General features: G+C 33.5%; 6 protein-coding genes across 6 annotated transcripts; all 6 read right to left on the bottom strand.

The window, feature by feature from the left end:
• Positions 1-1,414: 1,414 nt before the first annotated feature.
• AC631_05557 (uncharacterized protein) lies at positions 1,415-2,080 on the bottom strand (the record flags this gene model as incomplete). Its single annotated transcript, XM_015614386.1, has 1 exon — positions 1,415-2,080. One exon carries the CDS (start codon positions 2,078-2,080, stop codon positions 1,415-1,417), a length of 666 nt encoding a protein of 221 aa, XP_015464791.1.
• Positions 2,081-2,139: 59 nt separating this feature from the next.
• AC631_05556 (uncharacterized protein) lies at positions 2,140-2,598 on the bottom strand (the record flags this gene model as incomplete). The annotated part of the gene is made up of 1 exon (XM_015614385.1): positions 2,140-2,598. One exon carries the CDS (start codon positions 2,596-2,598, stop codon positions 2,140-2,142), a length of 459 nt encoding a protein of 152 aa, XP_015464790.1.
• Positions 2,599-2,627: 29 nt separating this feature from the next.
• AC631_05555 (uncharacterized protein) lies at positions 2,628-3,035 on the bottom strand (the record flags this gene model as incomplete). Its single annotated transcript, XM_015614384.1, has 1 exon — positions 2,628-3,035. The coding sequence occupies one exon, from the start codon at positions 3,033-3,035 to the stop codon at positions 2,628-2,630; it is 408 nt and encodes a 135-aa protein (XP_015464789.1).
• An 853-nt stretch (positions 3,036-3,888) lies between these two features.
• Positions 3,889-4,908, bottom strand: AC631_05554 (serine hydrolase domain-containing protein; the record flags this gene model as incomplete). The annotated part of the gene is made up of 1 exon (XM_015614383.1): positions 3,889-4,908. The coding sequence occupies one exon, from the start codon at positions 4,906-4,908 to the stop codon at positions 3,889-3,891; it is 1,020 nt and encodes a 339-aa protein (XP_015464788.1).
• A 3,081-nt stretch (positions 4,909-7,989) lies between these two features.
• Positions 7,990-8,961, bottom strand: AC631_05553 (uncharacterized protein; the record flags this gene model as incomplete). Its single annotated transcript, XM_015614382.1, has 1 exon — positions 7,990-8,961. One exon carries the CDS (start codon positions 8,959-8,961, stop codon positions 7,990-7,992), a length of 972 nt encoding a protein of 323 aa, XP_015464787.1.
• A 69-nt stretch (positions 8,962-9,030) lies between these two features.
• On the bottom strand, positions 9,031-9,429 carry AC631_05552 (uncharacterized protein; the record flags this gene model as incomplete). The annotated part of the gene is made up of 1 exon (XM_015614381.1): positions 9,031-9,429. The coding sequence occupies one exon, from the start codon at positions 9,427-9,429 to the stop codon at positions 9,031-9,033; it is 399 nt and encodes a 132-aa protein (XP_015464786.1).
• Positions 9,430-10,886: the final 1,457 nt, after the last annotated feature.

Below are 10,886 nucleotides of genomic sequence, written 5' to 3'. Positions count from 1 at the left end.
CAAACTCAATAGGTGCTAATTCGACCATATGTTGATCGAATTTTCAAGAGTTTGAGCAGCATATTTTCTATCATTAAATGGAGTATTAATCCACATATTAAAATCAATTGACTTTCTATACATTTCAGTGAATAATTGCCAATTTTATGTGAAGCCTTGAATGCATAATCAACATTTAATTTAAAAAGCATCTCCCCATTAGTAGAGGTGCATTTTTAAATGCAGGAAATCAATATATTGTGGGGGAGGGGAAATATTCAATCTAAATGAGACACAATTACTTGATTCTACTAACTGCAAATTACACTGATTTGCGAGAATAGGAAAATTTTCTACTTTTTTAATGTATGATGTTTTGTAGGTTACTCTTTTCGGAAAAATAATTAGGAAATCTTTTATTCAATAACCCACTATTTTTTTAGATTAGTAAGAATTAGAAAAAGAAAAAGCCGAGAAAAAAAAACTGTATGTAGAAAATCTGTATAGTCACATAATTAATATATTCAGTATAACTGCTAACAACAAAATTTCACACCAATTATCGATCCAATAATTCTATCGGTATCCTAACAATTTTCTTACATCTTTCTTTATCACAAGCTATTTTTCCTGTCTTCCTTCTATATAATTCTCCTTCATATGTCTCGAGTAAACCATCACTCTTCTTTTCCACCATATTAATACTGTATTCCTAGTCATGTCTCTCACTATCAAGCTTTCTTATTTAAATATCTTACCCCAAACCATTTCATTTCCCAGTCAAAAGTCAAATATTTTATTGTTTTCAATTCCTTATAAACCATCCATCCTAAGTCTATAGCAATTCTTAAAATATCACTGAGATAATTATTCATCCCTCCATACAATTGATTTATGGGATCCATGATAAATAGCTTCCTAAATTTAGGTACAAAACATATTTTTGTATCTTGATGCACACATTAAGCATTAATACCCACATATCCCTCTAATCTTATTTAATTAGATATGCCCTACAAAAAACGATAATGAAGCACCACTTTGGCCAAATGATTATTCTAATTTTGGGGCTTTTATATTGCAGACTCATAAATCAGAGTAGATATACTGAAAGGTAATACTTAAAAAGTATTATATTGCAGTCATCAAGCATTCTAGATTATCAAGAAATATACCTATTTGTTTAGATTCAATCAAAGTACAACCAATGTAAAATGAGATGTAAATCCCAAAAAAAGGTTTCACAATACTTTAAATTAGAAAGTTCGAAATCTTCTCTTTCTTCACTCTTAGTACATAATATTCATGAACGCACAACCTGAAAGACTCTTCCAAAAATAATATATTGAGAACAAGAAAGAGAAATATATTAGTTTATTTCAATTTAACTGAGTTGCAATTTTATTTATAATTATAGAGACAAATAATATAAAACCTATAAAAATGAAAAATTCTCATAGCCATTTTCAGCTTCTTTTGAAATATCCTTAAAATAGTTGTTAGCACCATAAACATAAAGAAGACACTCTTTGGGTTTGTTTCCTTCTCTATTAACACCCATATACCATGAATCTGCAATGGGTAACAATGTACTGTTGGCTCCATCGTTAATGTACTTTTTCCAACCTAATTGAGCTTCCAAAGTAGGCCTAATTCTTTTGTAATTATTCTTTTCTGTATAATTAATGGCATCTCTAATCCACTCACTTTGAGTTAAAGCACAAGTGGGGCCATTACAGAAAGCACTTGGGCCTTGAGGTCCATACATGAAAAATAAGTTAGGATACCCATAAATTGTCATACCTAAATGAGTATAAGTCCCATTTTTCCAGGTTTCTCGAAGTGATACGCTATTTTTACCCTTTAAATCGATTTGGTAAAATCCACCTGTAACTGCATCGAAACCAGTAGCATATATAATAATGTCAAAATCGTATTCCTTTTCTAAGGTTCTCAATCCAGTCTCGGTGACTTCGGTAATAGGGGTATCCCTAATATTGACAATGTCAACATTATCCTGATTAAATACTTCGTAGTAACGTTGTTCAAGGCTTGGTCTTTTAGTGAAAATAGGGTTAACTTGTTTAGCAGGAGCCAACATTTCTCTCTTTCTTGGGTCCTTAACTCTCTCAGAAACCTTTTCTCTCCAGTATTTATAAGCTAACTCATTAGTCTTAGGGTCAATAAACACGTCCTTGAAGTTTCCAAGCCAAAACCTGAAACCCCCCTTTTCCCAGCAATCATCAAATTTTTTTTTATTTCTTCAGGCAAACATTCCAGAGCAACACGGACATCAGCCTCGAACTCAAAACCTGAGTAAGATGTTTCTCTCAACTTACGAAAAATCTTCGGATAGCTAGCACGTCTTTTCAATTGAATCTCCTTATCTTTTGGGTCATCTGTTCTTTGCCTCATAGGAAGTGCAGTGTTGGGAGTCCGTTGAAATACCACTAATTCCTTAACACCAGCTCCAATTTCTTGAACCACCTGGACACAAGAAGTGCCAGTTCCAACAACAGCAACTCTCTTGTTCTTTACATCCACTTCTTTCCAAGGCCAGTCAGCAGTATGGAACGATGTACCCTTAAACTTATGAGTATCCACGCCTGGAGGATACATCTTTTTAGCAGCAAACCCAATGCAAAGAATCAAGTATTTACATCTGTAATTACCTTCTCCTTTCCCAGTAACTTGAACATCCCACAAGTATTTTCTTGGTCCCAGTGTGCTTTACTGACATTTGATTCGAAAGTATAATCTTTACTCACGTGGATTTGTGAATCTGCATATTCGAAGTAATTTTGCAACTCTTTATATCCAGGAAAACGTTCTGAAAAAATCCAGCCTTTACAGGTTTCTTCCAACCATAATTGGTAGCAAGGAACTTCGGTGTCAACTCTTGCTCCTGGGTAGCGATTGTGATGCCATACACCTCCTAAATAGGCTCCCCTTTCTAAACCATGAACTGAATAACCAGCTTGTCTCAATTTAAAAAGTTCGGTAATACCGCCGAAACCACCACCAACGACTAATGCATCGTAATATTTAGTACACATAATTAGCTACTTTGTCTTGTTTGATTGATAAATCTTGAATAAAATTTCATGAACCTTTCTGTTATATATACCTGTTTTGTTCGTGGAGAAAACTATATCTTCAGTACGATACTTCATTTGCAATTCCTTCGGATGTACAATTTCCCCAGGAAAATATTTGTTTGTGACTTCGGCGATATATTGAATTTCCAAAAGTTTTCTACTGTAGCTTACATTTCCGAGATAACTTACAGATCCTGTTTCAAACGCTAGAAACAGAACTTTTTTTACTCCGCAGTAACCCGATAGAAAATGTGAGTCTAATATATCCCTCATCGGGAAAGAAGGTAAAGGTTTAAAGTCCGATAAAAGCCAACTATTGTAAACGAAAACGTCCTTACCAATTCCAATTCTCGAGAGGAGAAGAGGTTTTTGTGTTAGTAAAGAGCAAAAGCATCAAGAGATAAAACTATTTTCAAAGGAGATATTTCAGAAAGCTAAATAATATATTCTACGACTATAAAATTCTACCAAGAATGTATAGTTACTATTATCTTTCTGCAATATTATAATTTACTATAAATCTTTCAAAAGAAAAAAAAATTTCTAGTTTTAAATATATATAATTATATAAAAGCTGAAAGCGCTACGTTTAAGTTTTTATGGTTGGGATTTCTAAGCTTGAGATTTTAAGGCATCATAGACTGCAGTTTCTGCTTTTATAAACCCACCTGCTGATTCATCAAGAAATGGAAAAATTTGAGTAGCCCAAAAATTCCTAATTTATTCTTGATGTCTATCAAGTAATATAGATTTGCAAGACCGGACCAGTGAATAGTACCTTTTGGTCTTCCTGTGGATAAATCTTGCTCGTTTACCGAAAAACCAAGTGACACCAAGTATCTGGTTTTATATTTGGATCTAAAAGAGCTGATTTAGTGACTTCTTGTTGAAAGGACTCAAGATCGGTGACATGCAAATCTTTAGCTAAATTATTCTGAATAGCAATTTCATGAGTTTCTGGTTTGATAATCTGAAAGCCATCTGCAGTTTTTCCTCTATTCAACCAAATTCTAATGAACTTTAAGTAATCATCAACAGTTCCAAAAATACCATGGCCCCCCATATCCAATTTAGGATCTCTTTCTGGACCAAATGGAGCAATTAATAATCCTTCTGTAGTACGCATATGTGTTGAAACTATCTCATTATTCTTTATATGAAAGGTACACGAGTCCATCCTGGCAGGTCTGAAAATATTCTCCCTAATATAGTCTCCTAATTTCTGACCAGTCACAGCTTCCAAAACAAATCCTGCCCAATCCAAATTCATACCGTAATGCCATTTTTTACTAGGTTCAAATGTTAAAAATGTGTGATCCATTGTTGTTTCATCAACGCTGAGGATATTTGGTTGTCCATTTTGTTCAAGCATCCTCTTATAATCTTTGTTGAAGAAAGGATAAGAAAATCCTGCTGAATGGGTTAATAACATACGCATAGTTATATCTACAGTTGGAGGCTCAAAAATTGGCGTTTTCTCATCTTTCCAACCCTTAAGTATTCCAATATCTCCAATCTTCGATAAATATGTCGTTACCGGTGCATCCAAGTCAATCAATTCTCTTTCAACCAATTGGAGAATCGCTGTAGTTGTGATGGCCTTTGAACACGAGTAGTAGCAAAACACTGCATCAGTTGTCATTTTTTTTCCACTTTCAAGACTTGCAACTCCCTTTGAATTCAAATATTTTGTTTCCTTTTCATTTGTGACACCCAAAACAACTCCTGGAGCAAAGCTTTGTGCATTTGTATTGTCCACTGTACTGTAGAGAATATTATCCAAATTGTTGGAAAGCTCAGAAATCCATGATGGATCATTTAACGAAACCATTATCTTAGTTCCTAAGTTTTATACTGATCGTTTTCAAAGAATAAAAAGATTGAACTTATATAGCTGGGCGTGTTTTCACCATGCTTATCCGTAGCAAAAATTCCCCTCAATAGACATTTCCGGTGAGCTCATCTATAGAAAAGTACCAAAGCCTGCAATTTATATACGTTAACGTAGGGGAAATTCAAATCAAGCCACGCGTATACGGTTGGAGGACTATAGTAATCAGGACAAGTTGATTCCGGACGTCATGCGATTAGTAGATCAAGGAAGAACTTTCTGAGAGATCTTCTGTTTGAAAAGCTTCACCCATTGCCAAAGATTAAGAGTTTTATCATTTTAAGAAGTGCACCGCATCCGTCGTCGATAGATAGCTGTGGGTCGTAATGTCTGCGAATGTTTAAAAATAGTAAAAAAGGTTTCCAACACTCACGAAAAAATTTCACAAAAGGCTAGTTCTCGCAAGCCATAAATCTTAATCTGCACTTTTGAGGACCAAATTTTTTCGGTACCAGACCGTTTTATAACTTATGGGTGGGAAAATAATCGTGTTGAATCTATAGGAAATGCCGATACATTTTTGCATAAGGTAAAAGTTTTTAGAAATAGAGACTATTTAAGGATAAATCCAACGATTGTGTTTTTTTACATACAGGGCATTCTGTTAAAGTATATGATTATCATAAAAACTCAAAAAAAAAAGTTTAACTTATGATAGTAATCATCTATGGTAATAAAATTACGCTCTATAATTGCAGCCTCTCGATAATTATTCCATAAAAGATAAATTTCCATCCTTTATCACGTAATTTAAAGCTGCCTTAGATTGAGCCTAGGCATAATTACTTCAAAAAACGATCCAATTGACCCCATAGCAATCAGATTTTAGCATTCTCAGATTGTCCTTTTATATTTCTAATCTGCTGGATGCCCAACCTTTCTGACGGTGTTTAAGGAGTTATTTGTCATTTTATGTCCGATGAACAACCACTGCAGTATAAGATCTACCGGTAAGTGTATAGCTGTTCCAATATAAAGGAAATCACGAATAGAATAATGAAGTTTGGTCCAATGCCAAGGTATTAGTTCTTGGCCGTCAAAAATATTGAAGCCAAGTGCACATTATGTAACCATTGCTGGGGATAAAAAATTTAACTATTCTGATGTGAAGATTTTCAACAATACTATGCCAACAGTTAAACCTATTTTTAGAATGATTCTCTCTTCAATTGGGTCAAAGCTGTACATTTATAAGCTCCCTGGAGTTGAACAAACAATGGGCTGAGGTAGGCAAAATTACTTGAAGAAAAAAAGGTCAAAATAACCATTGATATTAATCATATCCTGAAAAATCTTCACGACGCTATCAAGCGAATAGAAAGTCAAAAAGCAAAATTGTAGTTAAAATAGGTGCGTGAATATTAGTTTTGTTATTCTTTATAATCAGAGATTAAAATTCTCTCTTTAGAGCTTGTTGGCAGTCTTAATTCATAAATAACTTTTACATAAAAATCTAATTCATAATATATTATTACAATAACACAAATATAAAATATCTGATAATCTACTCAACAATCTTCGTAGTATTTGGTAAACTGTTATACTGGGAGAAGCAATGGGCATATTATCATTACAACGAGCGTTAATTAAACCCAAACTGCAAATACATTGCAACTAGGGTAAAGCCAAAGCTGATATGATTTTATCTTGCGATCCTTTAATAGATTTCAACATCAACAAGTACTTTCTCGTTCCAACTTATGAAAATTCCTAACATTAAACAGAACTTTTATTATCTAATAAAACGGAATTTCAACATTAAAAGCAATAAAACAGTGTAGGATGAAATGGCTGATACTGATACGAGTCCAAATAAAAAAGATTCGCCCCCCTCAAGACTAATTTCCAATTGAAAAAGTTATAAATTAAATGAATCAAACTTTTGGTTGATTTGGGAGTTGCATGGTATTTATTATTTAATGCAGTCTTAATGATCCTATCGTATAGAATTACAGACTTCAAGGAATTTTACGAGATCTTACTACGCCCCTGGGATGTTGAGCTTTGAAAATTAAACAAAGAAAAGTTTGCACACAGTTGAAGGGTATAGTAAGCTCTACCATGCTCTTTAACCAGACGATAATGACTGTTAGCATATTTTTCCTGTAATAGCGGAGGTGTCTAACGGTAGTCCAACTTTCCATTCAAAGCCAGGTACCAGGGGATCTTACCTGTTTATCACTTTAGATTCAGGTAATTTGACTGATGCAACATATTTTTCAGTTCCTATTCTCGGCTTCATTCTAGTTCTACTTTTGATCTCAATATTACCTGATACTATCGGAAGAGAGTTCGATAAACCTTGATTGGACAGAACCTTTAGGGGTCAACCTCTTCAAGAATAGAAACAACTTCAATTTCAATGGACATGGCCACATATATCGAATCTCCCAGGGTAAAAATAAAATGGTCTTGTAGACTTGGTGGTACAAATTGAGATCGCCCTTGATACTTTTGGAGCAAGGGAACTCAATGCACAGCTTGAGGATTTCCACGCACCTCGCAAAAAAAAGTAATTAATCTCCTTCATTCGGCAGGTTGCGACAGAAACATTTCATCTGGACTACTTGTAATTCAGGAGCGTCTTAATGCTAGCATTATTTTCATTTTTTTAATAGATTAAGAAATACATTCCACATTCCACCCAAAGGGATTTTCAAGTGCGGATGATAGTAAAGTTATGATTTTTTTTATTGTTACTGTTTGTTTGTTCTGATTAAGTAAACTCAAAAAAACAATTGAAACTTTTTGTATGGAGTTGAAGAATAATCCCAAAATTGTCTACAACAGTCTGATAATAAAATTTTAATAATAATCATATATATTGAATCAAAAAAATGGTAATTTAGTATATGAACCTAAAGTCAAGCCTTTTATTACCTTCATCAGTGGTTGTTGTTGCATATTCTAATTTCTCCTTTTCACTCAATCTTTGCCATTTTTTCTCCTTTTGTTTGTTCCTAAATTGGTAATAAAATCTTGAAAAAACAGCAACCCCGAAGCCACCAAATGCAATCCCAATTAATTGGGTATTACCACGGTGATATAGTGGTGCATCATCCTGTAAATATTAGCACCAACGATAGAATCTGCCTGCGAAAACATGTTCACCACAGCTGTTGAAACTGCTCTAGTTTTCACTGAGTTTGAGTTAGCAGAGACCCAGCTTGTTGACAAAGCTGTCATTGACGGGTGGCCCAACAAAACAGTCAAAAGCGCGAAGGTTCCCCAAGCATGTTCTTGTTTTCCAGATCCTGACCAATATCTCATAGGAATTAAAGTAGATATACACCATAGTGCATTAAATGCAAATAGTAAGGAACGTGAATTGAGTACCTCGGAAAGATACGAGAATAGGAACATAGTAAAAAGATTTAAAATTGAGTTGGGTATCGAAAGCGCATTTGTTTTAAACGTAGAAAATCCAAGTTGACGAAGGGACAACTGCAAGTACGCAGAGACAGGACTTGAACTCAATTCAATAAGGAAGCGAATAAAATAAACTGGGAATAAATCATAATCAAAAAATGATTTAAACAATTCCTTCAAAGTAACAGGTTGTCTATTATTCATGTCACCTTTATTTGGATCATCACGTAGTACTTTATTAACCACTATCTTTTCCTCCCTCTCAGTATACCAGCCATTTGGTCGATACCATGCTTTAGTTTGTACTGGTGAAGCAGGCATTAAGAACCAAGAGGCAATGCCAATGATCAAGGTAAACGCTCCTTCAATAAGGAACAACCATCTCCAACCATCCCCTAAGGCCGAAGTTTTAATTTTCAACAAAGCAAAAGCTAATAGACTAGAAATGATAGTAGTAATCTGGTTTGAAGCATAAAAGTAGCACATCCTATTAGTATACTCTTTTGAAGTGAAGAAATAACTAATCCACAAGCAAGTATCACAAATAAACCCACCTTCTAATAAACCAATTAACGCTCTAGTGACATAAAATCCATTTTTTCCGGAAATAATAGCCTGGAACATTGCAACTATACTCCATAAAACCATTTGAGTAGGAATCCAAATATCAGCTCCTATTTTTTTGGAAATTAATTACGAAGGTAGTTCTGCTGCTAGGAAACACACCAAATTAATGGTTTTTCCAGTATTCAATTGATTAGTAGTTAAGTTCAAATCTTCTAAGAAATTATCGGAAAGCGCTTGTTGAAGGTTCGTTCTATCAAAGTTTAAAGCAGTGAACATCATAAAAGACCAAAAAGTCACGTGCCAGTCATTTTTCCATGTAACCTTCTTTTCCTCCTTTTCACTCCAAGTGAATTCAGGATCGAAATGAGTTCGACACTCATATTTGGTCTCCTCATATAAATTATAATAGTACTCAGCAACAGCGGGGTCTTGAAAGATGTGTTCATCCTTTTTCACGCTCTCTAGGTCTAAAAGAGTACTTTCGATAAAAGCTTTATCTTTCTTATCTATAGAAGAAATACTCATTGTAGTTAGAATAAGTTACTATAAAATAGTTCATTACCAAGAAATGTATTTATTTATATATCATTGTATCCAAATATTTTATAAGCCACAACGTAGTTATTTCCCTTTTATATTTGACTTTAACTTAGATTTGAATATCGTCATAATATTAGTGTGGTTCAAGCTTTAACCTCTTTTACCTATGGCTGAAATTGGATATAAGCAGGATACTATGAACTAGAGCAAATATCAGCACAACAATTAGGTAAATAGATCTATTTTTACTTAGAGTATTATAATTATGATATTGACTTATCTCTTTTAGCTATTTGCGTTTAGTTTGCATCAAGTTAAAATTTTCACTCCTCAGAATGTCCATAATTAAGATATGTATACACTAATATTGTAAATGATCCAATTAGTGTGCAAATTGTGGATTAACACTATCAAAAACACGATTAGATTCATAATTAAAAACTGATTTACAAATTATGTTGTGGCTTATATTCAAATTTTCAATTTTCTGAGAAAGTGGCATAATTTTTTACGGATTCGAACAGGCAAATAATTAATTAAAAAGATATAGCTGGAATGTGGCAATAATGTACGGTAATTTAGATAATCAAGCCAAATGTGCCTATACATTCAATAATCGATGATTTCTTATAAAAAGCAAGAATTTATGTTGAGTGTAAGATTTTTTTAAATACTTATCGATTTCGGGGCTTCTAAAAGATTACGCACCTTTTGAATTCAGCTCCAATTAGGGGTGGTACAAACAATAGATACTTTTAATTTCAATAACCGCAGAAAAAAAATACCTTGATGAATTAATCATATCAGATCCCTTCTCCAAAAAACCACCTATTTTATTGCCCTTATTTTCCCTGTCATGAAAAGATGGAGTTATGACCATATAAAAATGCTTGGAATATAATCGACTAATATTCGCTAGGAAAACTTGCAAGCTAGTATTGGTCATTCACTTTATATGAAATTATTACAGATGGTTATAGTAGAATATTTAGGCATATATGAGGTATATTCTTAGTTACCTAACTAAAAAGTACTATAAATAAGGCTCTACCCAGTGAAATCTGAGAGAAACAGGAGTGAGCACAGACAGTTAGCATAGACAGTTGTATATAATCTTTGGTCAGCCCATCCCGACGGAATTCTTAGAATTGGATGAGCAGTTAGCGGATAACAATGTGGAATGACATAGAGATATAAAAATATAGGTACTGTGTAAAACAATTTGATCAATAAGAACTAAAAGGTTGGTACTTTTGTCAGTTGCGTTGTACCGATTCTCGCTCTATGCACGAGTGCGAGATTGATTATTAATATATAATAAACCTGGCTATAAATATAAATATATATATATATATATATATAATAAATATATTATTATCTGATAAATTTCGAACTTAATAAGTTCAGTAAAAATGTCTATAAATTTAGGTCAATACGCCTGT

The sequence above is a fragment of the Debaryomyces fabryi genome (genome assembly GCF_001447935.2).
Source record: "Debaryomyces fabryi strain CBS 789 chromosome Unknown contig00228, whole genome shotgun sequence".
NCBI classification, from domain to species: Eukaryota; Fungi; Ascomycota; class Pichiomycetes; order Serinales; family Debaryomycetaceae; genus Debaryomyces; species Debaryomyces fabryi.
The sequence above is the reverse complement of the archived record's forward strand: the minus strand, read 5'-3'. Positions and strand labels throughout refer to the sequence as shown.